We start from the raw sequence: 27696 nt of genomic DNA, 5'->3' as shown, positions 1-27696 counted from the left end.
TGTATTGATTTCTGCCACAAGAGGGCAGGCAAAGGCTTTACAAATAACGTACAAGCACATTACTGATTCTTTCTAAACATTTATTAAAATGCCATGGTAATCATTATTCACATACTTGAATCTATTATCTATAATAATCATTTGTTCCCTCCTATTTACTTAAAAACCGTACTCTAATCAGAATAAAGGCTTGATGATGCGTAATTACGCTTTATATTGGCTCTCCTTAATGGTGCTGTGCAGAATCAGAATATGTTTTCTCTTTCTCTTGCAGTGTGGTGATATGGAATGTAGCAAAGCGAGAGGCAATCTGTGGAAGTCCCGCTTCAGCCCTCAATGTTGGCCACGCCAAGACCCTGATGTACTCTAACACCAGTGACGAGATGTTCATGACAGCTGGAAAGTAAATATTTCCCAAAGCGATTCCCAGTTTCTTTACACTTGCTGGGTTCACCAAGCAGATTTAGGCACAGACACCTGATGGGGTGGGGAATGGATTATGTTAGCTACAGAGGGTATTTGGGAGCTGGCAGTGGTGGCTGCCTTAGAAAGGGGGTGTTGGGTTGCGAGGGAAGGCCTGAAAAAAGAAACGTACCACCTTATTCTCACTGTAGCACATCTCTCCTCCATCTTCTTCTCTGCTGCACCAGAAGCACCCAGGCTCCTGTCCTGATTGGCCGCTCAGGGACTACCTGGGAGGCTGGGCATGTTCTCTACGGGGCTGTGTTGCACAGCCCAATGGAGAAAATGCCCAGTGTGCATGGTTGTGTCCAGGCTGTTATGTGCAAATCACTCCTGCTCCCTCTGACGGTAAGGGTTCGTCCCCGCCCCATTCGACCTGGCTGGAGTTGCAATTACAAATAAAATGATAATTATCATGTGATGAGTTAACTGAAACCTAATGGTGCTTTAGGTCACCTTCATAATTTTGCAGCCTATGGGACCTAGAGCTTGCCATAAAGGCCCTTCCTCTTGCTGTCAGGGTCCTTGCACTTGCACTTGCTATGAGGCTCTTTTATTACCAAGCTGCCAATATCTGGGGTTGAAGCTTCCTTAGGAAATAGAAGTTATAATTGCCGTCAAAGCTTGAGACGCAGAGGGACGTGCTCTGTTGACTCTCAAGGAAGGGAATGCATTTATTTACAAAAACAAAAAGCCTGCATCATAGGGTACTTATCACTCCCAAAGAGGTTGTTACAGTGTTGAAGCCTGTTTCCAAGACCTTCAGTCCATTCATTGTCGGTCGAATGTGCTACAAGACTGATCAGGATTTGGCTAACTTTCCTCAAAGCTATTGGAGGGCTTCTTTATCATCCCTGACTGCTGGGGATGAGCATAACACCCTTCCAGATCATGGTCCTGCTTCATCTGTAGCTGTCAAAAATATTTCCCTTCGAAGGGTAGCTTCAGCTCTCAATCTGTTGGGCGGCGTACGACAAAGAGAAATCTGGATACTGGGCTCTGAATTGACGTTCGGACACCTGACCATCTTTTTTTTAAATATTCTTCGAATGAAGAAACCCTCTCAGATGAATGGCAGTTAAAATTCACAGAGATCTAGTACTGTTCTATGTGTTGAATCTAGCGTATGCTCTGTTATTGCGGGCTGATTATCTCATCCACAGTATTTTACTACAAAATCTCAGTGATTCCAGGTGAAGGTCTGAGGCTTGGAGAGATTTGTGACCTGATGATCTTCATGAAAGAGGTTCTTTTTATAACAGGGCTGCTTCTTAGCTCCTTTCCAACCGGTCAGGCATGTTAATCAAATGGTTATATGGAAGCATCAGTGGTTACAACTTCCTGGACTGGAAATGTAGTCTCCTGTCACACTTTTCGTCTCTCACATTTAATGGCTAAGAAAGAGAATGTTTAATAAGACTCCTATTTCTGGGCCATATGTCAGCTCTATTGCCTTTCCAGCCAAATGGATTCTTAGATGGTCAGACAAGTCAACAATTATAGGGTGTGTCACAAAGACAGTCTTGTTTTAAAATGAATATGGCCAGGGTTCTGTCCTTGTGATGAGGCGCGTCAACCCAATATAGGATGAAACTATGGTCAGACAAAAATAAGGCAAGGTTAGGTGCTGTGATATCTGATTAGTTCTCCCATTGTATATGAATGTCTTCTAGGCAGAAACATTACATCATAGGAGACAGGCTGGGTAGTTATGTGTTTCCTAAGGTGGTCTGCAGATGAGATCTTATTTCTCGGAGTGGTAGATCAATTTTAGCTGGCAGGGGAGGGTGATGGGTCTATAATTAGACACTGTCACTGACTAGACTGAAGTTGGAGAAATAAGAGTAGGCAGCAAAGCCTTGTGTATAAAAGTCACTACCCACATGTTTGGTCACAGTCTAGCCTCGGGATTCAATACCAGGGAGGATAGGGTTATCCATGGTCGATTGAGGCAGATATGTGTGCCATGTTTCTATCAGGAGGAGTACACCAACATCCAAATATTGAATATTTGCTGAAATGCTTGCATGATTAGCCTTGTCTGATCTCCACTCGTCGAGTGAGCAGCCAGAAGCAAAGGTGCACTGTAGAACTGGAGGGGTTATCTTAGAGTGCTTTGATGGGCTGAGGATAGACAGACAGACAGGCAGTTCTGGTTGGCCTGTGTTAAGGTAGTGGCATAAAGAGATTGGTGATGATACCTTCATTAGTCTGACTCAGGGAGAAGGGTGCGTAGAACTGGGCACCATTGGTGGTGCAAGAGTTTAAGGAGATATTGAACTATGCTACAAGGGACTTTGAGGTAAAAGAAATCATGCTCTATCATTGTGATTTGCAACATGGGTTACAGTGACAGCTTTCAGGGTAGGATTAGAAATATTTTATGGCCATCCGTGACCTGATGGCGCCCAATCCTGATAAACTTCTGAATGCGAAAAAAATGTTAATTCTTCATATATTGTGGGTGTTCAAGTGAAAGTGGCCACACAAGTAAAATGTTGGACCTGGCATAATAGGGATAATATTTGTAATATTATGGGCATTGATGGCATGATTGTACTACAACTATCCACTTTTGGTATAAAAATGACCTAGCCTAATGGTGATAACTATTGGTATATTGTGGTCATCAGTGGCATGGTGATGCGCCGCTCCTAAAAAGCTGATTGTGGAGGGGCGTGGCCAACTGCCGAACATGGCGGCAGCTTAACTCGGGAGCTCCGCAAGGCAGACCGGCCCGCGCAATAATCCGCATACACATCCGTCTACTGACCAGCCCGAAGGGGTGAAATCGGCTCCGGGAACCAAGCGGCGCCCATCAAGCCGCCCCCGGTGCAAATCCGACGCCGGGAAGTGCTCCATTCGCCGGCGGTGAGGCGAGGCCTACGACAGCTCAGCAGCACCGGCCTAAAGTACCGGGACGGGCCGGCCGGAAGTCACCTTGCCCGGCCGGAAGAAGTCGGCCTCAGCCGGCACCCGCACCTCCCCGCCTGACGCCAGGTCTCATCACAGCGCTTAAATAACGCTGCATCTGGGATCGACCTCCGGTCCCCCTAAGCCAAGACTTCGACACCATCGAGGGCAGGCGAGACCCCGCACAGCGTAGGAGCCATCCTGGACCTGCGCTGCCGTGCGGACGCCCCACCACACACGGCACGGTAGGGCGGAGGACGCCTGGGTCGGCGCAACCCCCCCGCAGCAACATTAATCCGGGACACCGTTGGGCAAGAGGGCCGCTTACACCGTGGTGGCGCCAGTCTCCAAACCGCCCGTCACAGACCTAGAAGGCGGCGGTACGGCCCACGTGAAGCGGGAAAACGTAACGGAGTACGAGTAGTGCAAACGCCGCCAACAACGCAGCAAAACCCTTCTACTGACTCCAACGACAGCAACCACGGCGACGAAGGCCTCGCACGTGGTTGTAACATAAGGCTAAACTCCGGGCGGGGAGCGACCTGGGCCCTGCGGTACGCCACAATTTGAACCTTTACCGGCTGCTTCAACGGCGAACACCAAGGGGAAGGTTTGCACGGTAGGAGGCCGGGCAGGGACCAACTGAAAGACCGGACACTGTAGAACCAAGCATAACATAATGACGGGCAAGAACACGAGGAGCACGACAACGACGCAAGCAAAGCTTGATAAATTTGCCTATGCCCAGAGCGGCCACTCACAGGGGCCTGGACGACACTCCGCCGGTGCTTCCACCGATGCTTCCACTGACGCAAATGGAACTGGGAAAGTTACACTGGAAGCCATTATGAGAACCCTCACAGAGGTCCAGGCGACAGTAGGCACCATCTCCACCGAGGTGAACCTGCTGCGAGCAGATTTTAAGAAAATGTCGGAGAGGGTGTCGCAAGTGGAGGTAGTCACAAAATCCCTCATTGAAGACACCTCAGATCTTCAGGTGGCGATGGAGCGACTGGAAAAGACCACTAAACAACTACAAGAAAAATTGGATGACCAGGAAGGGCGCTCGAGAAGAAATAACGTCCGCATCCTAGGCCTTCCGGAATCGGAGGGGAAGGGGGCCATGGACCTGTACATCGAAGACCTCATTAAGACCAAACTGCAGCCTAAAGGCCTGTCCAACTTCTTCTCCATCGAGAGAGCACATCGTGTCCCGGGAGGTGCGGCCAAACCAGGGGCCACGCCACGGCCGGTGCTGGCCAGACTCTTCAACTTTAGGGACAGGGACGCCATTCTGCAGGCAGCCAGGGTGGCGCCGCCGGTGAAAATTCTAAACTCTACTCTGGCGTTCTTCCCAGACTACACAGCCGAGGTGGCCAGACGTCGAAAATCCTTCAATGAAGTCAAGAAGACGCTACGAGACAGGGGTCTGCCCTATTCAATGCTCTTCCCCACCAAACTGCGGATTGTGGCTGAGGGGAGGACATGGTTTTTCGACAACCCCGAGGTGGCACGAGAGTGGCTGGATGGCTGGAGACCGGTGGGCAAGCCTCAACGCCCGCACAAAGACCGCCAGGACCGCCGTAGTGAGAGAACGCCGGACCACCGTGCGGCCAGCCCGGCCACTGAACAGGGCGCGGCCGGGGGCCTAGACTCTGATCTTGAGAGGGACCCGTTTGATTCTGGTCAGCCTAGCAGGGGCTGAGTGACTGAGATGGGTGCAACACGATCTGGACACAGCCCTTGGGACCTTGGGATTTCGTCCGTGGTGCAGGGGAGCAGGGAGGGGGTGGAGGGATGGGAGTTACAAGGTTAAAGTTAAAGTTAAGTTTTTTGGTCATCACCATTGCGATTCTACAAGGCACAGATACATTGCTAACTACAGGCGGCATGCACCACCTCCTCACACTGGCTTCATTATCCTGCTGCACATTGCTATCATGGTTCATAAACTCAAATGGCACAACAAGACCAAGCTACACCCGCTGTGGGTACCCCTGTAACGACACAGGTGCCCCCACTGAAGCTCCTCACATGGAATGTCAGGGGGTTGGGGGACAAAATTAAACGGGGTCTGGTGCTGCAAACTATTAAACGTCATAAATCTGAATTAGTGCTGCTGCAGGAAACACATCTAGCAGGGACCACTTGTAAGGCTCTGAACAGGCGTGGGTACACCATGGCAGTACACTCCGAGTTCACCTCAGGCTCCAGGGGCACCGGGATACTCCTCAGAAACAATTCCTCCTTTTTGGTCACTGGCCACAAGACGGATGATCAGGGGCGGTTCGCAGCACTCTCAGGCCAGTGGGAGGTGAAGGCCCTGAATGTGATATCTGTATACATCCCCCCAGCACTTCACGCTACAGCCTTACCAGCACTTAGCCGATTCCTTATTGATCTCCCGGAGGGGGACGTGATCCTGGGGGGGGACTTCAATGCTATCACAGACCCCCTACTGGACACCTTTCCCATACGGGATCGCCAGAGAGGGACTGCCACACTTCCGGGATTCTTGTCAGCTATGGGCCTCACAGACGTCTGGCGTCACCTGAACCCCACAGCGAAGCAATACACACACTACTCAGCACCCCACAATAGCCTCTCACGTATTGACTACTTCTTCTTTCTAGGGGTTGGGCTGAGCTCCGTGGATGGACTTGATATCCTGCCGCGAGGCATTTCCGATCACTCCCCGATCTCCCTTCACCTTTCTACTAAAGAATGTTAACGAGCTAGGCTGTACCCGATCTATCCCAATTATCTACAGGTACCTGACATTAGGAAAAAACTCAAGTTAACCACCACACACTATTTCAATGAGAACACAGGATCGGTCACCTCACCCTCAGTTCTGTGGGAGGCTTACAATACGGTCCTCCGAGGGGCGTCCATATCAGCCATTACTGGGTATAAAAGGGAGTCTAGAGCTGCACTGGCTAATTTGGAATTAGCATTACACACGGCGAACACTGCGCATATGGCAGACCCCACCCCTGCGACAGCACATGAACTACAGCTCCGTCAGCAGCAACACCAGACACACCTCACTACGATCACCAAAGGGCACCTCGCGAACACCGCACACCGAATCTATGATGTGGGCGATAATTTATTTATTTATTTCTGAATTTGTAAAGCGCATGGTTACACTTACAGTGTGTCCCCGCGCTGTCAGAAGAGCCATCTGCTCCGTCAGACGAGACGGGCTAACCTTTGGGAAAGAGGAGTGTTTTGAGCTTGCTACGGAAGATGAGCTCTGATGTTTCCACTCTTAAGCTCAGGGGGAGAGAGTTCCATTTCTGTGCTGCCAAAGTGCGAAAGGATCTTCCTCCCATTCTGGCTTTCTTGTGTCTGGGGACAGCGAGGAGGCCTGCTCCTAACGAGCGGAGATGTCGAGTGGGCGTATAGGGGCAGAGAAGGTTCCGGAGGAAGGCCGGGCCCTTGCCATGTACGATCCTGTGACCGATACAAAGGACTTTGAAATCAATTCTTTCATTGATCGGAAGCCAGTGAAGAGTTTGTAGGGATTTTTTTGAGGGGGCTCTTCTGGGCAGCCGGAGGACCAGGCGGGCGGCAGCATTCTGAAGGCAGGGAAGATGCTGGCATGGCTGGACAAACGAGGTGGCAGTAACAAGGGGATACACAGGCTCTACGATGCGGCCGGCGTGCTGCAAACTCACCCGGAACAAATAGTCCACGCTCTAGCTCGCCACTTCCAGGGGATCTACACACCGACACGGCCAGTCACTGAGCGGGAGGCTACAGAGTCACTTAGTCACATTCCCGTCCCCATGCTCACACCTGAAGCACAACAGGAACTTGATGCTGACCTGACAGAGGGAGAGGTCCAGTTGGCAATACAGGCGCTGCAGTCAGGCAAGGCCCTAGGCCCAAACGGAATTCCTGTGGAATGGTACAAGATAATGGACTCGGTGCTGGCCAAGCCCCTCTTAGACATGTATAAAGACAGCGCAAAAAAGGCGCTGCTTCCACTCGACCAACGCACGGCCACCATTGTGGCCATCCCCAAACCAACCAAGCCACCAACAGACAGTGCCTCGTACCGACCCATTTCCCTGCTCAACACAGAAGCAAAGGTCCTGGCGAAACTCCTGGCCAGTCGTCTAACCAAGCATCTGAGTACCCTGATACACCCTGACCAATCGGGCTTTATGCCACACAGAAGCACAGCTCTGAATCTACGAAGGGTCCATGGGGCATCTTCTTACGGAGCAGGCTGTGATACTTTCCCTAGATGCTAAAATGGCGTTTGATTTGGTGGAGTGGGAATACCTATTTGCTGTCCTAACCCGCATGGGTTTCGGACCCCAATATCTGGCATGGGTGCGACTACTCTACACCCAACCGATGGCGCAGGTGGTTGCAAATGGTCGCATATCTTCGACCTTTCCACTGGGGAGGGGGACTAGGCAGGGGTGCCCGCTGTCGCCCCTGTTGTTTGCGATAGTGCTGGAACCGCTGGCAATCCTGCTTAGATCAACGCCGTTATTCCGGGGCATCACTTGGAGTGACGGGTGGGAGGACAAGGTCTCCCTATATGTTAATATACATGGCCGGACCAAATGAAGGGGTCCCCGCCCTGTTGGCAGTTTGCGATGAACATGGCAGAGCCTCGGGATATACCCTGAACTGGTCCAAATCTGTACTCTATGTCCTTAAGGGCCCGGCTCCGGTGCTGCCGGCTGACTGTCCTCTCACAATAACCACCTCCTCCTTTAAGTACTTGGGTATTTATGTGACGAATGACTCTAAACAGTTCTATATCAAAAACCTGCAGCCACCTCTGCAAAGATTGCGTGCTGATGTCAAATACTGGGCTGCACTGCCACTGACCCTTCTAGGGCGCGCAGCGCTCTATAAAATGATGGCTCTCCCGAGATTTCTGTATGTGCTTGAAAACTCCCCTTATGTGGTTAACCCACAGTACTTTAGACGGGTAGCGGCTTTAGTCTCCAGCTTGCTGTGGAGTAATGGCCCGGCGCGGATAGCGCAGGCAAAACTGGTAAAGAGCTGGTACGAGGGGGGTATTGCACTACCCAATCTCCAACTATATTACTGGGCGTCACAGCTTAAGGTTATTAATCATTGGATCCACGTCTCACGGGAGGACCCCGCATATAAGGCGGACTGGTCGCAACTGGGGACTGAGGGCATGCTCTCGGTGCTGTACAACTACCCGCAAGTGAAAACCCTGCTTGGCCCAACGTTCCACACAGCGACAATCTGGCATACGGCACAATCACGCCTAGGGTGGAAGGGTAAAATTACCAGGCTAACTCCGCTATGGGACACTAAAACACTGGGTAACCTGCGGACTTGTAAGGGGTTTGCGAGATGGGACGACATAGGGATCTCGGTGGTGGGGGACCTCTGGGACAGAGGCACGGTTATTCCCTTCCAGCAACTCCAGCAACAATACGGCCTGGGGCCCACTGAAACGTACCGATATGTACAAATCAGGCATGCTCTAATGCAAGCGATCCCACCAGACACCACACTCCCAGAATCATCGCCACTTGAAGATAGGCTACTCACCGAATTCATGGAGCAAAAAGCGACCTCACTCACGTACAAAAAATTGATTAACAACCTGCCAGATCCCACACACAAACTTAAAGAGAAATGGGTGGAAGAATTGGGCGACATGGATGAAACGGAGTGGAACGAGGCACTGGCCTCGCCGAGGGAAGTAGGCATATCAGCTAGATTCCGCCTAGTGCAGCTCAAGGTGTTACACCGCACCTACTACACTCGCACTCTACTCCACAAAATACAGAGAGCACCACACCCATACTGCCTCAGGGGATGCGGGGAGGAAGGGACTCTCCTCCACACGTTATGGGAATGTCCACAAATCAGGGAACTATGGCGACAGATTATGCGCACAGTCTCTCAGGCCATCAATGTATCTGTCCTGCCGGAACCTCGTAAGTGCCTGTTGAACATTTGGGACCCTACGGACTTAAACAGGTATGGACAACTGTGGGTCACACTAGCAGTGACAGTGGCCAAACGGGACATTGCACAGAGATGGGGCGCTCCGGAGTTACCGACGGTGGCGGGGTGGATAAGAAACATGGACCTTCTCATGGTAAAGGAGAGAGCAGTATATGTACTAAGAGCCTGCCCCCGCAAGTGGAATCGGGTGTGGATGCCATGGAACAAATATAGGGGTGACCCGTGTGAGGCATTGCCAGAGGGTGAGGACTCGGAATCGGAGGAAGACAAGGACTAGTGGCAATGAATATGCCAGCATACTAAAGGGGGGGACCGGGAGGCGGAGGATATGCACCGCTACTGAAGACGGAATGCTGAATGTATGAGCCTGTAGGATATTATATGTGAACGTACACACTTAATTGTATAATGATGACCGTTGTTGGGTTTTTAGGCTTGTTTTCTTTTTTCTTATATGTTCCCACTAACACCACATATGGGTGAAGTCAGACTACTGAATCGAAATCGTATGAACGGGATGAGCGTTAAGGAGAAGGGGTGAAATTGGGCCATGTAATACGTATGACTGTTCTATTCACTGTTCAACTACTAGGCCATAATTGGAACTGATAACTGTTGATGCAAACTGTGTTAAATCCTTTCCCCATTGGGGGCTTATATTGCTGTTATGTCGCTACAACTACAAAATGTCGATATGAATATCTCTTCTAAACTCCTGACAATAAAGAATTTTCAACAAAAAAAAAAAGCTGATTGTGGCATAAAGGTGTATTTTCTGGCCTGTTGCGGGTATCCGTCACATGGTTCCTAGCCCTAGTTTAATGCTGGTATAATAATTTATTTGTCATTGTTATATAGTGCAACTGGATCTCATGGAATACCTGTACTTTACAATTTTTTAAAATCCTACATGTAACAGTAGTGATAATAGTGTGCTGAGGATGAGGCTCAGGCTGAGATAGGCATGTTCATTTGAAGGTAAAAGATATGCGGTAAGAAAGCAGCAAGAGAACAAGCGTGGCTAGTCAGTATAACAGTGAGTGCAAATAACCAATTCTAGATAGATCTTAATCTAAGCATATTTTGACTAGGAAGGTGTTCAAGGCCCTTTTAATGGTAGTATGTTGTTAAATATTGTGGACAGCTTTAGCATGGGGGTGCCCACACATTTGGTATAATGGGAGCTCTGTCACACTGCTGGTGATACTAAGTATATTGTGGACATTGATTGCATTATGATGCCCACCCCTTCTGTAATACTAGCCCTGACAAAATAGAGAGTGTTTTAGTATACCAGTAGAATTTCCGGGCATATTGTGAACCTCCATCACATGGTGCTGACCCCTAGTTTAATGTTGGCATATTTGTGGGATTATTTTGTATATTGTGCCTTTCTTGACACGCCCATCTCTAGTATGTCTAGTGGTACACTCCTGTAATACCATGCTTATATTGGCATCCATGATGACACCTAAACCTGGTATAATATCGACTCTGGTGTACTTCTGGTGATTCCTGGCATGTTGTGAACATCCATGGAATGATGGTGTCAACAGTAATTTAATACATACCCTGGTAAAATGGTAGTCATTCTTGGCAGCTTGTGAGCATTCATGGCATGATGAAACCCAGCCCTACTGAGGACTCTGGCACAATGGTGATTCCTGGCACATTGTGGACGTCTTTGCTGGCCCTGGCATATTCGTGACTAATACGTGCTTATTTTGGATTTCTCAGGCATGAAATGGTGATACATGGGTGTGCATGACAGAATCTATCTTTGTGTGACACTAGTGCATGCGACTACTTGCTGGACATGACAAATTTATGTTTTGGCACCCAACGTGTATTCACGAAAACGAAACTCTGGTATTCAGGGAATTTTTTTTTTGAAAATTAGAAGCTTTTCTTTGTTGGAAATTAGTATATTTTCCAAAATTAAATATGTTTATTAAAGATCAAAATGTTCTACGTTCATAAGCAGAAAGGCTGGCGTTGGTGGACAAAATGATTGCATGACAAAGTATATTTAAAGCTGATATCTGAGTGATAACCACTACTGCTGATTGAAACACTAGTCTGTAAGACTGGTGTAGCCTGTCTACCTGTCAGGTTTATGTAACCTCGGTGACAACACTGCTATATAATCCTGTACAATTGTTCCATGCTCTGCTGTGTACTGCCTGAGTTTGCATGGCTTTATTTGTATATCCAGGTCCTTCCAAGGGGATAGTCAGTCATAACATATGCTTGATAATTGTTTCACTGAAGTAGGATGGAAAATTAACAAAGACATCTATATAAACGCAAGGGAACTTGAGGGATACTGTGAAATTGTATTTTCTGGACTGTCTGCAAATTGCACCATTTGCACAAAGGTTTCATGGACTGATGATCCTCTATCAGTCGTTGAGAGTTTCAGGCTAGCCTGACCTTCCATTAAATGACTGGCCTATCCCATGAGTTCTCCTTGGGGACCTTTGCTCTTCAGCACATTTATGTTTAAACTGTTTGGTAAAATGTAATATTTACCCCGCTTTTCTTCAAACTCTTCTTGGCCTAGAACCACCCTGGCGTGAACGACCTCCCCTGACGGAAGTCGGGTATGCTTAATTACACTAATGTGGAGCGGGCATTTAGACTCAACTACTTTCAAAAGCCATCAGCCACCACTGCTTAAACATTCCACATTTCCAACCCTCACTCGCCACCACTGGCTGTAAATGATTTCTTTTGATGCTCATGTTTTGTGCTCCTCCTTTCTGCTTTGGTGGTCTATGCTGCTTGATACTTAGAGGCACCCACAACAAAACATCTTCATGGATGTATCAGGGGTGGTGTGGTCCTTAAGCTCCTTTCTCTTTGTCTCTGCAGCGGCACTCTACGCGTCTGGGAGCTGGACCTGCCGAATAGGAAAATGTGGGGCACTGAGTGCAAGACGGGCCAGCTGAAAAGACTTGTCACTTGTATTGCAGTAAGTAGTTATTGTGACTTGATTGTTGCCTCTCCTTTCTCTCAGTCACATCTTCCCTACTGCTTAGCCAGGCTGAGTATTGGAATGTTTGGTGATGTTACGGAATGCATGGGTGACCGATGATGTGGGGAGTGTCATTTGGTGTGTGCAGGCTGAGCAGCAGGGAGCTGCTCCTGGTGGGGTTATCAGCTATCTACTTACCATCTTATTCATCATCTTCATCTTCTGTAACTGGAACAATAAACCACCTTGTTGTGACTTACCACTTGGCTACATTTGGATTTATTTTACCCACAACAGTAGTCCACTGTCCAAACTGGCTCTTCAGAGGGGGAAACGGGTTGGATCTATAGGAACAGGCTGGTGATCCTCAGATCTTTACTTTCAGCACCTCTGTTTGCAGTATATCGTACTCTAATGGATTATCCTGCTTATGAGCATTTGCGGTAGAAGAAACGCTGTTTTAGTGCCTGGATCATATGCTCTTTTCGAAGCACTGCTCACTGTTTGCCAGTAATGGGATGACCATAAAAATCAATAGCTATTTCAAACTGGTCCTCCATAACCTGGGAGGGCAGTGCACAATTTCCTACACTTTACAGATGCCAGGTAATTCAGATGCACCTTTTTTACCTTCTCAGTTATTGTTTAAAACTGCTACCTTAGAAACAAGATGTTCCTTATCAGTCAGCTTTTCCACCCTGTCATACAGTCGCCCAAATGCATGCAGGCACAGCTGTTCCAGACATGGTACAACATCTGTAGCATTCTGTAAAATGTATCTGACGTAGTACATCAATGCCATTAGACCTGTGCAGTCACAGAGCTCCAGGCCCTTTTCCTTATTATACTATAGTACCTATATGTAGCACATAGGATGGATGTGCACTAATAGTACAGCAAACTTTTCTACTGTAGGTCTCGGAAGATGATAAACTTTTCTACTGTGGTACCACTACTGGTGACATACTGACGATCAATGTGGAGAACAAACTACTGAACAGCTGCGGGCCACCGAAGGACAAGTTCAGCCTGGTGAGTTGGAGGAGGTGGTTTTGTAGAAAGTCGAAATGAGATCCTGTGGTCGAATGCATTGTCTCTTACTCCTGTGTCATTGTTTCCATGCACCAGTGACATTGTTCCTATGCTCCCATGTCATTCTTCCCATGATCCTCTGCCATTGTTTCCATGGCCCACTCTTGTTGTTCCCATGGCCCAATGTCATTGTTCCCATGGCCCAGTGTCGTTGTTCCCATGGCCCAGTGTCGTTGTTCCCATGGCCCAGTGTCATTGTTCCCATTGTCCAGTGTCATTGTTCCCATGGTCCAGTGTTATTGTTCCCATGGCCCAGTGTCATTGTTCCCATGTACCGGTGATATTGTTCCCATGCATCAGTGTCATCATTCCCAAGCTCCAGTGCTAGTGTTCCCATACCCCTATGGCATATTTCCCATGCTCCCATGTCATTCTTCCCATGATCCTCTGCCATTGTTCCCATGGCCCAGTGTCATTGTGCCCATGGTCCAGTGTTATTGTTCCCATGGCCCAGTGTCATTGTTCCCATGGCCCAGTGTCATTGTTCCCATGGGCCAGTGTCATTGTTCCCATTGTCCAGTGACATTGTTCCCATGGTCCAGTGTCATTGGTCCCATGTCCGAGTGATATTGTTCCCATGCTTCAGTGTCATCATTCCCAAGCTCCAGTGCTAGTGTTCCCATACCCCTATGGCATATTTCCCATGCTCCCATGTCATTTGTTCCCATGCTCCAGTGACATTGTTTCCATGCTTCAATTAAAATGTTTCCATTCTCAAGTGTCATTGTCCCCATACCCTGTGGCATCTTTCCCATACTCCTGTGTCATTGTTCTCATGCCCCTATACCATATTGTCTTCAAATGTGCATGTTATTATTCCCATCCTCCCCTGATACTAGTCCGATAGTCCTGCATAATTTTAGTCATGCCCCTGTGTCTTTTTAGCCTTTCCTCTGTGTCTTTCTCCCCACGTTTGGTGTCATTGTTCCCTTGAGACATTGTTCTCATGGCTCAGTGCCATACTTTTCCTCGCCCTGTGCCATTGTTCTTGTACGCATGTACTATTGTTCCTATACTTAGATGGCATTGTTTTTATGTTCCTGGACAATTTTGGTTGGCTTGCTCACTATTTCACCAAACCTGCCTATCACTATACCAATTCTCGATTTTCACTGTTCCCATGCGTGGCTTTCTTGAATCCCATACTTATATTTCATTGTTCCAGTGTTTGTGATGCCTTTTCTCTGTGCTTTCGCCTCATTGTTGTGATGTTCACATTTCACTGTTCCCAATCTGGTGTATCACTGTTTCCATGCTGCTGTGTCATTGTTTTCAATCTTCATGGTATACAAAGCACAGGGCAACCAAGAGAATCTCTGTATATGTTTCAAATAATGATAAAACAATGTGGGAAATGGTGCACAGATGCATCAATGCTTGCACAAGAGAATAAAGAATCTGAGAAGCGCATCACATAATAATAATAATAATAATAATAATAATAATAATAATAATAATAATAAGGGAGCTTATAAAGCGCCTGGTTACACCAACCGGCGTGTCCCCACGCTGTAGTAAGTGAGAGATCCTAGAGCCCCATGCCCAGACTAAGGCGCCCAGGCCTGTCAATGAAGGAACAAGTATGTTTTAAGCTCTCTTCTAAACTTGGTCTCGGAGGGTTCCAACCGAAGCTCAAGAGGGAGCTTATTCCAGCTCCTGGCCACAAAGAGCCGGAAGGATCTGCCACCCATCCTGGCCCTCTTGACCTTAGAGACAACCAGCAGGCCAGTCCCAGTAGATATGAGGGACCTTACGGGCCTGTAGACAGTGATAAGATTCTGGATGTACCTAGGACCAATGCCTTGTGTGATGTGATGGCAAGTACAAAGGGCCTTAAACACAATTCTCTTCCTGACAGGAAGCCAGTGAAGAGCATCCAAGGCCCTTTTGGAAGCAGCCCTTCTCGGTTGCCTATGGACAAACCGAGCCACCGCATTTTGCATCACCTGAAGCAGATTAAGACTTTTGATCGTGGCACCCAGATACAATATATTGCCATAGTCTAAACATGAGGTAACAAGTGCATGCACTAGCGTCTTCCTGGCTTCTATCGGAAGGAGGTCCATAGTTTTACGTAGACCCTTCAGGACACCAAAGCAGGTCCCCTCCACACGTCTGATATGAGGTTCAAATGTGAGATCAGAATCCACCCATACGCCCAGGTTCTTAGCCTGGGAACAAGGCAAAGGGGCTGGACCTAAACAGGACGGCCACCATGCCGATGACCACACAGACGCCCCCCCCACCATGAGCACCTCTGTCTTGCTACCATTCAACTTCAGGCAGTTGTTGGCCATCCAGGAGGCAAGCTCCTGCATGCAGGCTCTGAAGTTGGATGCCGCAAGACCCGGTGCCCATGATAGCGAGATAACCAGCTGTGTGTCATTGGCTTATGACACAATCCTGATTCCAAAACCCTCCACTATACTCACTACTGGAGATACATATAAGTGAAATGGGGTGGGGCTCAGGGCAGAGCCCTGAGGCACACCCTGATCTAGTTTCATAGCTTTGGAATAGTGGGTACCCTGCCTGACCTGAAAGCTCCGTTCCGTCAGAAATGATTGTATCCATTTTAGCGCCGCACCTGAAACACCGCCCTTGTTCAGACTTTGCATAAACTACATAAAGTGAGCACTGGGAGAGCTACGTTTAGAGGATGGTATATTATGTCACACAATTCGTGGACTTTACGCCCACCATATTACAAGTGGATTTTAGCACATGATATTTATAACACAGCATATGGGATATTCAATGCTGTATCCTATCTGAGAAACTCTAAATAAGGCCCACAGTCTCTGCTACAATTTTGGGGTGACTGGTGTCTTAACAGTTGAGGAACTAGAACACCACATTTTTTTTTTATTGAGAAAAAAGAAAGAGCAATACACAAGGCAATAGTACAATATACACCGACATGTGTTCATAAAGGAAGGACTTCTGAGTGCAATGTTATTCAGCATATAACTAATACAGAGAGTAGGGGGGTCAGCGGGGAAGCAAGTCAATAGTAACATAAAGTGAAGGATACATGGAATGTCAGATCAGGGGGAAAGGGAGACATCTAGGTTCTCAACGAAAGGGGGCGTACATATATTTCCACGGTAGGCATTCCACTGGTTCCAGATTTTTTTCCATTTCCTAGGTCTACCCCTAGCCACATATACAGTCTTTTCTCTAAACATACACCAATCCATACTTTCCTTCCATACCGAATCCGTGGGCGGCCGCTGGGAACCCCACAACTGTGCGATGTCTCTCTTGGCAATCATGTTCCCAAGGGTCGCCCACTGGGTCTGAGCAACATTATAATCATTCGGTTCCCACACATTCAACAGGCAGCGCCTGGCTTCAGGCAGTAATATAACTCCAGTGACCCTCTCCATCACTGCATGCACACGGTTCCAGAATTCAACCACCTCCGGACACTCCCAAATTATATGAAGGAAGGTTCCAACCATTCCACAGCCACGCTTACATAACCCATCGGGGGAATAACCCATACGAACCAAGCGCGGACGAGTAACATACACACGATGGAGGATTTTAAGCTGGACAAGGAGTTGACGGACAGGAATAGCCACCTCCTTAGGCGAAGATAACGCGGATTGCCAGTCCTCATCATCCAGCTCCAAACCGTCACCAGTCCAGAACTCCCTGAGACGTACAAGTAGATCCGCCCAATTGTTGCTCAACTTCTTATATATTAATGAAATTGTGCTATCGGGCACATGACCATCAAGCACACGATCTTCGAGCAGGGAGGACTCAGGTATGTCGGTGCCAACAGTGAAAACCGAGGTCAAAGCATGGTGAACCTGTGCATATCTGAAAAATTCCCTGTCACTCAACTCGTATTCTATCTTTAATGCCTCAAAGGTCTTAATTTATGCCCTTGACCCAAAGGTCGCCCACCCTGCTAATACCAATCATGTCCCATTTCTCAAAACCTTTCGTTTTCCAGAGACATCCCAATCTTTCGGACGCATATAAAGGAGTTGCATGGGTCAGTCGATCTCTCCATCCCAAAGCCACATTCGCATCATGCCAGACTCGTACAGCGATCTTGGTAGGTCCAGTTAATTTCCTCCCTGCTACTTTAGAATAGAGCACCCTATTGTAGTTCCCGCCCGATAACAGGTACTTGTCCATCTCGAATGCCGGGTTAGGACCAGGTGCGTACGTTCCGTGGTTAATCACACTCAACTGAGAGGCCCAATAATAACGCCTGATATCCGGAAGCGCTATACCTCCGTCGTACCAGGGGAGCGTTAGGTTAGCAAGGGCGATACGCGTACGTCCGTCCCAAACTAGCCGCCTCTGTAAGCTCTCCACCTCTCGAAAATAGCTCGCCGGAATAATATCGAACGTATTCTGGAGCGCGTACAAAAATCGTGGCAGGGACATCATTTTGAAAAGCGCCGCGCGCAGAACACCACATTTTAACTACCTTGGACAGTGGCAAATGGCTGCTTGTCACAGGAACCTTCAAGGCGTGTGCTGTTTTTGGGAGAAAGTGTGGCAGCATGTCTTAACATATCTAAAGTAAACAACAGAGCACAACAAAATGACTTCCATAAAGTAACATAACAACATAATTAAAGCATAGCAGATCACATCACAAGAAAACAGTCAAAACAGAAGAAAGCACAACAACCACAATACAGCACAACAAAATCACATTTTAGTAATGCACAAAAATACAGCAGCATAAACAATTCACTTCTACAAGAAGATGCCACACAAGAAATATGCCCACACGTTCTTGTCACACATCACCGCCTCTAGAATCCTCTTTTCATATTATGGATGAAAAGATATTTGGAACAAGCAATGCCTTAACGTACCACCTCAGACATGAAATGGTGCCAGTCAAAAATGTTTTGTGATCCAGACCCAAAGTTCTACTATCCCAGAACACACACAGTGACTGCAAAGTAATTATTTTTCTCTATAACTGTAGGTCCCGAACCCTGGCCTCTGGACTATTTCATCTTTAACTATGTTCAGAAGTAGTCTTATGAGGAGTTTTTAACTCCATTCAATATTTTAGTGTCTGTCTTTGTTTTGATTCTTTTTTCCTCCAAGCAACATATATTTTTGTGTTTCCACTCATACACTTTTTTCCCTCACTCTCTTTTCAATCAACAGGGGTGCTTTTCAATGTGTACTTTTGTCAGGGTTAGTGACAGACCGGGATTTCTGTCTCTGGTGACTGCTGAATCTTGTGTTGAGTTTTCCATATTCATGTACTGTCACCAGGCCCGGACTGGCCGTTGCGGGCACCGGGCAATCCCCGGTGGGCCGCATGGGTGGGTCCAGTTTTGGGCCCCTGGGGGCCATTTTTAGGTCTCGCGACCTATCAATGCGCGCAAGCGCATTGAGCGGAGCGAGAATTCATGTCGGCAAAATCCTCGTCAAACCAAGGGCTTTCAGCCGCGGTTTTCATGAAGTTCACGTGAATCACATGATCAAACAAGCACGCGCATGGGCAGCATGCATTTCTCCTGCACAAGGCTCGCAAAAGGCTCTCCTCCCTCCCCACATCAAAGGCATCAATCACCCTCCCACAGGCTTCCCCAGCGCTGCCCCGCCCCCTGCTTCACGGCCAGGCCATCTATTCCCTGCCAGACCTCTCACACCTCCGTCATTTAGTAACAGTGCCGCTTCCAGACACCTCCCACCTCTGACACAACATGCCCTTAGGCCAATCAATTTCGCTGCTCGTCTTTAAAGCATCTTTTGATCTCGCAAGTGGCCCACCAATGTTGTGTCTGTATATAAAGCTGCACTTTAACTTTCGTGTCTGCAATAGCTGAATGTTACTGAAACCGGGCATAAATCAATTTCGCTGCTCGTCTTTAAAGCATCTTTTGATCTCGCAAGTGGCCCACCATGTACAATATACAGATATATTTGTAAATCATGTGTTATGTGTAACAATAGTAGAACAGTTCTTTCAGCACAAATGCAGTCCGTGATAGCTGCAACGCACTCGAGAACGAGTATTCCCAGATTGTTATAATGTTTTGCTTTTGTAAATCTTGCATCTGTGTTTTCTCTGCTGTCACTTCAGCTCACCAGGCTGCACCCCCTCGCCCCTCGCTCGCCAATGTCCCTCCCACCCTTCCTTTGATCTCGCCCAGAGTTCTTACAGGCTAATGGCCCTCCCCCTCACCCAGCACAGAGCGCGCATCGTTTGTTTACTCTCCCAATTTGTCTTACTGGCTCGCGTTCTTTCTCCCTTTCGCTCTAATAGTCTATGCTGGTGGGAATTATTTAAGGATTTCAGCAGTGAAAAAACTGGTCTAGTGTTTTTTGAGCATCACTGTTTGAGCATAATTAGGTATAGGACTTGAGGAGGGTGCTCTATTCACATCTTATATCTGTTAATTCCGGGGTGCACCCTTGCAGCCAAAGGGTTGTTGGCGTGTACGTTTAGTCACACCATTGGTATTCATGTGTTTATGTACCCTGTTCGTAATTCTCGGAGCTGCCCACCCAGAACTGTAGAGTTCACTTTCAAACACTCAAAGTCACAACCTTACATCCTGCTTTCCGTGATTCATTATTTTATATTGCAGGGCTTCTATGGTCGTGGTTGCGTCGCTCTCCATCAGAGCCTCCTCTCCGCCCCTTCCCTGCTGCTGCTCGCATCGCACTCCCTCCTCCCCCTCCCTTTTCATCAGCTTTAATCAGGCTCATCTGCTGCTGCCATTCCCCCCCTCCCTTCTCGCCCACTCCTTCTTGTTTAAACTTGGTCGACTGACACACACACTTCTTGTTCGGACTACTGGGCATGAGGCCCTCTGCTTCTTCCCTTTCCACACATGCCATCCGTGTAGCTTCTGGTCAACCCTGTTGCTTCCACCCTTCACGTCGTGTCTCCCCCCCCACACACACGCACACTCTACTCCTCCTACCCCCAATCATGTGTTGCATCACCGTTCTTTAGCCCACTCTGCCACCCCAGTGTTTGATTGATTCAGATGCCTCGTCCATCACCACCCCCTTTTGTACCGCTCTGATTGAACTGAGGCATCCTAAAAGACACCCAAAAGAACAGTCGGAGAGCACACGGAACGAAATGCAGAGTTGACGAGCGGGTGGCACTGTTTAATTATCAAACGTATTCACGACTGTCCTGGGAAAGGTAAAATAAAAAGCACATGCATGTTTGCAGATTAAGGACAAAAAAACGGAATTCTCCATGAAAATAACCTCGAATATGACTTCACTTATGTATTGCCCATGGTGGACTCTGAAGCATTTAACTAATAAAAAAAAAAAACAAGATCCAAAGGTTATTTGTTTTAATCCTACAACCTTTTCTTGCTATGGTACGTAAGGTTTCCTCATGAAATCACAAACATTCCGTCACCAATGGCGGGCTGTGCGTCAGGTGTAGGCCTCTGCGCCGCGTGCCACAGCTCTGGGTGATGTGCCCGGTCCTCTACAGACAGCCAAGTGCTGTTCACGGAGCTCGAGATCTCGGCCACCAGTAAACAGTGCGGCACTTGTACAGACCCTTATAGTCTCGTGAGCCGCAGCTCTCTGCCAATGACGAATTGACTTTGTTATATCAATAGCACCAGCAATAACAAGCACTGGCGTTGCCAATAGGTCTCGCAGTAGGAAAGTTGGAGCTATTACAATTGCAAATAACAAGGCCTTTTATTTTTGTTTTCATTTTAAAAACATAAAGGGCTTTGTCATTTACAAAACCAATAGCTCCAACTTTCCTACTGCGAGACCTATTGGCAACGACAGTGCTTGTTGTTACAAGGCCGTTTTTGCAGGATAGCTGCAAAATCGGCTCTGTAACAAAATCGGCCGAAAACCGGCCCTGGCAAAGAGTGCAGCCGCACCCCCAACCCCCCGGGTGGCCGGCCGAGCACTTTGCCAGGGCCGGTTTTGACTGTCACTCAGGTTTGTGGTGTTAGATGTAAAGGATTCTGTCTTCACCGTTAATGGGAGGTAGACAGTAACAAGGTCACAGGCTGGACTCTCCTTGGTTTTGTTTTTGCTGCTGGGATGATTTAATTTACTTCTCTAAAGAAATGTCTAAAAAAATCATCTCAGATGCGCTTTCCTTCTGACTCCTCTTACTGAGTGTTGTATGCACAAGTGCATTCTAGCATCGAACAGTATATGAGGGAACGTTTGAGAAGCCCTTTCTGTACTAAAATATTCTCTGTTACCTGTCCAGTCTAGGGTGGGTCTAGTACAGTGTTCCCCAAACTGAGGGCCGCGAGCCGATTTATGGTGTGTTGCGAAAGTCCAAGCAATAAATGAAGATGCCTTTAAATTCTGTGTTTTTCTTGTCCGTTGCTGCACTTCAAAGACAGATGTCAAATGTCAGGCTATGTCTTCTGACAAATGGCTGTTTAATATTTTAACATGGGGATTGGTGTTTAAAACGTCCTCCCACTTTGCAGTCAGAGAAAGAATAGTGAAGTAAATTACATGTCAATTTCTGTGGTACAGGAAGTGTGAAAGGAAAGGCTGTAGGATGTTATTTTATTGTAAGACATTACAAAATGGAAACACCTGCACATTAACTGTACACATTCAGCAGTTAGTAAAGCAAAAATGAAGTACATTTTTTTTTAATTCTGAAGTGTGATGGAAACAAAGAATCAAGAAGCTTTACTGGGTGATGCATAAATGATAAATATTCACGGAAAGCTGATTTCCACATTATCATTTGTGTACAACAGAGTTTTATCAGTAAAACTGTATGTTTGTGGATAATTCGTGGCCATTTCAATCTATTGTTTTTAACAGTATCCTAGCTCACAATGCTTTAGTAACATAGAAAAATCGCCCGCCTCATATTCACTAAAGTTTGCTGTGGGTCGCAAAGGGTTTGTTGTTCTAAAACCTTCGGGCCGGGGAGCACTGGTCTAGTGCATTAAAGGGTCTTACTCCAGCCCTTTTTGCCCCTTCCCTCAACACCGCTCTCTGGCCCCTCGGTTGCTGGCAGCCCACTAAGCTTTTACATTTTTTCTAAGTGCCTGCATCTCCTTTGGCGTTGACAGCTTTCAGTGTTGAGAAGATCTCTAAGATGCCTGTAGCAGTAATGCCTTAGTGCTAGAAGCATCCTAAGTGAGGGAACTTCAGCCTTAAAGGGCTTCCTCAGTCACAATGCCTCAACCTTGGAAGGGCGCTCAGCAGTTTTTAGATCCTAATTTAACCCCAAAGTGTTTTTCATGTTTATTCTGAAAAGGGCACTCAAAATGCCAGGTGTCTAGCTTCAAGGTCAACATTCTTGTCAGATTTTCACTGTGGGATGTCATTTTGTCAATCAGAAAGTTTGCTCAACACTTCCTGCTGAATTGATATTGATCCTTTGATCTTTCTGGATAATATTGGTTTAAAAAGTGTCCGTCATGACTTTAGATATTTCCCCATGTGTGGAGTCAGTGGCGGCTCACCGAGGAAGTGCTGCAGTGGGGGCGGGGCAGGCGGGGGAGGGGCATGGTGGGGGTAGTAAACTCCGGCATACGGCGGAATGGAGTTAAGTAAATAAATAAAACAATTTACATTGCATTATCTACAATGCCAACTCGGCGATGCAGTGTGCACAATTTGAAGATAATCCCTTAGACATTGCTATGGGATTATCTTCAAAAAGGTGCAATATGTAGATCACAAGTTATTTGGTGTAAATTGGTTTGACATCTTTGAAATAATCTGTAGCGACATGGATAGTATTCTGCAGTGGATCGTTTTATGAGTAAGCCAGCAATATATGCTCCAGAAGAAATATGTATTTTCTCATAATAGTCAGAACAGCCTCTGTTGACTTTTTGAGAAGTGCTCTGTCTGACATTTATGCAGTGTCCTCTGAAGATCAATTTACTGACTTAATAAGTGAAGCCTCTCTGTGCAACTTGATCAAATTCACATCTCATATTTTCCTGATGTAGCACCCTCTAGAGGGATGAACTTGCTTTTCTATTTTACTTTCATCAGTATCAAAAAAGATGCTATGATGGAGCATCATTTTTCGGGTAATCCTAGTTGTCCACCATGGTTCTCCACTTTAAAAATAACTAGCTCCTTACCCACCTGCCTAGAGATATAAACGGAAATTTACTTTCCTTACTTCGACCTACACATCTAAACTAACTGCATTCTGGGACAGTGGAGTGCTTGGCTGTCCTAATTGAGCACTGTCAAAATGTTCCTGTGTAGGCAGCGATGCCTATATGCCCATTCCCTGCTTTGCTTTCGGTACAATTAAAGTGAATGCTTAGCAATATCTATTTCATTACGCTAAAATAGTGTTTAATTGTCTAAAAGGTGAACATTTTACATATTTCATTTATTGAAATGTTTTCTGGAATCCTACACTTACGCAGAGAAATCCTAATTTTTATGAATTCAGGAAAGATACCCTAATGGAGAAGTGGAATTAGAAGTAAGTATATTTCCTTTAATGTCTTGCTGTATGGAAGGTGGTTAATGGAATATTCCAAAACAGGAGATGTAGAGGGCGTGTTGATGGAGATCTCTGAGATGTACTACCTTGGTAAATGGAGATCTGATGAGATGTCCAGCGTGCAGGTGATAGATATGTCTCTAAAGTAACATAAATTCTGCATGTTGGAGAAGATATGATTAGATGTACAGTCACAAGTGAGGTAGATCTCTGCTAAGGTTTCCAGCCTATAGATGATGGAATTGATTCTGAATTGATGCACATTGACTGACTGAGACGATATAAAGGGCTTGGATGAGGAGCAACATCTTCATGAAAGTGCAGGATGTTTGTGTGAAGGCAAATTTTGTGGAGCTGTTCAGGACGTGGGTTATGGAGTAAATGTCATAATAGAGGCATACAGCAGCAGCCCGTGCAGGTATGAGCGGTGGGGCGATGTGGAGGGGGGTTTCGACAGACGAGGAGGAGGGAAAATTAATTATTTATTTAATGTTTCCTCATGGTTATTAGTCGAACCCTCCCTCCCCCACCCAGACCCACCACCCGCTGCTCTTACCTGCCCGGACCGTTCCTGGAGGCATAGTGTGGGATCATGGGATGCCAGTAGAGATGTATGGGTTTTGCGATGAAGGATATCTTTGCAGATATGCACATTTTGTGGAATATTAAGATCTCAGAAAATTACAGGATATTTAAGCGAAGTCACTGTTTGTGGTGATGGAGCAGTTCAGTTAGATGTACAGGGTATGTAAGATGGATTTGAAGCCATTGTTTGATGTCATGGAAGATATTTGTGTGAGGTGAATAGAATGGAAATTAAATCATTGTTTTTGATGGTGAGAGCAAGTGTATATAAACAAGAAGAAGAATCCACTCTTATAATGGAAGGGTTTCCCTACTCTGGTTGGGAACACCCTGTGTTTGTAAAATACCCCTCACACACCAAAAGGACCCTTGGTGTCAAGCTTCATCATTGGGGTCTTCGCACCCCTCTACGGGATGCGGCTTGCTTCGACCAACGACTACGCGGGAGCACTTCAAACTGATGGTTATGTGTGGTGTGCGTGAGGGTTTATTTCTTTTATATGTTTTTATGTGCGTGAGTGGTGGGGTTCTACGGCAAGTGATGTTTAAAAAGAGCCTAACTCGTGGGGTCAGAAACAATTTTAATGGGCCCCCGGGCTGGCGCTATTAAGGAGGGGTAGAATGCAGGGCAATGTACATTACCTCCCATGTGTGTGTGTCAACATGTTTCGGAGTCTGTGCTCCTTCTTCAGGACAGGTTACACAAATCCCCACCTTACTCACGTTTCTCAAGTAAAAAGATGTTTAATTTAACAAAAGTGAGATCTAGTGCAGGTTCTAATATGTACCTAGAGAATATGCCAGTTGTCGCAATACAGTTGACTGTTATAAATCAGTTTCAATGCCTCATGAGCCTCTGGAACTCTGGGGTCCACGTGCAGATTTGCTACGAAAGTCCAGGAGTGACTGCTTCCTGACTGCCCCATACGCGACTCCGCTGAGAGTGAGAGCAAGTGGACATACAGGTTATTGATGATGCAAGAGTTCTCAGGAAATGATGGAGAGTGAAATATGCCAAATAATGAAAGTTCAGGTGAAACATGTTATAATCTGGAAAGACATATTGTCTTCAGCAGCACCAATCTGAATGGCTAAGAGAAAGAGAGAGGTGTGACATCATGGAGCAAACCGTTTTAATATCCTTTGTTGATTTTTGGTTTCTCTCTGCTTCTTTCATAGGGGATCACAGCGTTGGTTTTGCTGAAGACAGGAGATTTTGTCATCGGTTCTGGAGATGGGAAGCTGTCGCTCTGTAAAGGTCCAAACTACAAAGCAGTCAAGTGAGTTCCACATTTCTTGTGGCCATAGTGTTTTTGACTAAAGCTGCTGTGCGGGGCACAACATGCTGACTGTTCACAAGTACCTTGCAATGATTGCTATAGCAGTTTTTAATCAATTCGTAAGACACAAGTGTGCTATAGTATCATCCCTACACTGCCATATTTGAACTTGTACCTACTGTGGTGTCATCTAAATTTCTAGTGCCCTATTCATGCACTTATCATGCAGTACAACACAGCAAGTTGCCTTCCTGCGCTGTACAGCGTGACAGGGAAAGGGCAGGAATGCACCATAATATGAGTCAATACAGCGCATTCCTGCCTTTTCTCCTGCGCTGGCGCCCATTTGGTAGCCTAGTGCCAATGCAGACACCCTTACACCATGATTAACGGGTGTCTTTGTTACATGCAGGATTGTTTTTTGTGCAGGAAGTGGGCACCATCCTGCACAACAATAATCCTGAGACGCATATTGTTAGAAATGGGATTTCTGACTAGCTAGGCTTGCACCTAAGCCAGGAAGAAACCACCACTCTAGTCAGGGCAAGGGAGTTACCCCTGCTCCCCCCTTGATAGCTTGGCACGAGCAGTCAAGCTTATCCCTGATGCCATGTGTAAAGCCTTTGTATTATCATAAAATACATTAGAATATTAGTCACACAATATATATTGTGCCAACTGGCGCTGGGCAATATTTAGAGGGGATTGCATTGACCCACGACAGGGCCACTTGGACCACTGTCAGAATCATCACTTAGTAAAGATAGTAAATGGAGAACATATAATAAGCATAGAACCCGACCAGTAATTACTGGCAAACACTGGACTCAGCATCATCCTGTAACATAAATCATATTATGCACAGTATCACATTAGGCGTGAAATATATCCTGCGCCAACCTCATAAGCCTAAACATATTAGAGCATAACCTCCTAAGCATAACTCACCTTAGGAAATAATCTCACTAGCATAAACCACAGTAGAGGATAACTCAACATAAATACATTATGCAAAACCTCATAATCATAAACCACATTTAGAGGCATAAAACAGGGTGCGTAAATCATACAACATAAATCACATTTCCTAGCACCACATCCATCACATTAGGGCCTGGCGCCTTACAAACCTAACAGTCCCCTTGGCCAACTGGCCTTCTCAAAGGGGCTCAAAATGCCTTATGTCCAAAGTGTCAGGGCGGCTGCCAATGCAGCAGAATCCAACTGTGCAGGCCTAAACGTTGCATCCGGCACGGAGTGCTGCACAGATGTGAAAGTACGGGGCTTAAAGGCGGGCACACAGTGGCACAGCTCCTCAGCTGCAGCGGCCCACAGCAGCGATAGCGATGATTATTGTAGTACGGCAAATGCGGGCACTCCGCGGCACAGCTCCTCCGCTGCAGCGGCCAACAATAGCAATAGTGATGATTCTCGTAGGACAGCAAATCCAGGAACTCAGCTGCACAGCTCCACAGCTGCAGCGGCCCACAATAGCGATAGCGATGATTCTCGTAGGACGGCAAATACGGGCCCTCAGCGGCCACAGCTTCCCAGCTGCAGTGGCCCACAATAGAGATAACAATGACTTTGGTAACACAGGCAAATGCGTGCTCTCAGCAGCAACAGCTCCTCAGCTGCGGCAGTCCACAATAGCGATAATGATGAATTTAGTAACACAGGCAAATGCGGGCTCTCAGCGGCAACAGCTCCTCAGCTGCGGCGGCCCACTATAGAGATAATGATGACTTTGGTAACACAGGCAAACGCGGGCTCTCAGCGGCAAGAGCTCCTCAGCTGTGGCAGCCCACAATAGCGATAACGATGACTTTCAGCCCTCGTTCCCCGCAGTAGAACCAGAGGCTCTGAAATTCTCAACAGAGGCCTCACCTGCAAGGAAAATTCCCCTCAAATAGGAATCCGGACGGCTAATGGGTGAAGTCTAATGTTCCTGAGAC

General features: G+C 47.0%; 1 protein-coding gene across 1 annotated transcript in view; it reads left to right on the top strand.

Annotated features, from left to right (window-relative positions):
* Positions 1 to 27696, top strand: part of CFAP52 (cilia and flagella associated protein 52) — a 149490-nt gene that overhangs the window by 61407 nt on the left and 60387 nt on the right. Inside the window, exons 4-7 of the mRNA XM_086928737.1 lie at positions 275 to 403; positions 12232 to 12331; positions 13250 to 13366; positions 25641 to 25741. Coding sequence (XP_086784863.1) covers positions 275 to 403; positions 12232 to 12331; positions 13250 to 13366; positions 25641 to 25741 — 447 coding nt within the window. The remainder of the gene's footprint in view (positions 1 to 274; positions 404 to 12231; positions 12332 to 13249; positions 13367 to 25640; positions 25742 to 27696) is intronic.

Source organism: Lissotriton vulgaris, chromosome 7 (genome assembly GCF_964263255.1).
Source record: "Lissotriton vulgaris chromosome 7, aLisVul1.2, whole genome shotgun sequence".
In the NCBI taxonomy this organism is placed as follows: Eukaryota; Metazoa; Chordata; class Amphibia; order Caudata; family Salamandridae; genus Lissotriton; species Lissotriton vulgaris.
Note: the sequence above shows the minus strand (reverse complement) of the source record. Positions and strands in the feature narration are given on the sequence as shown.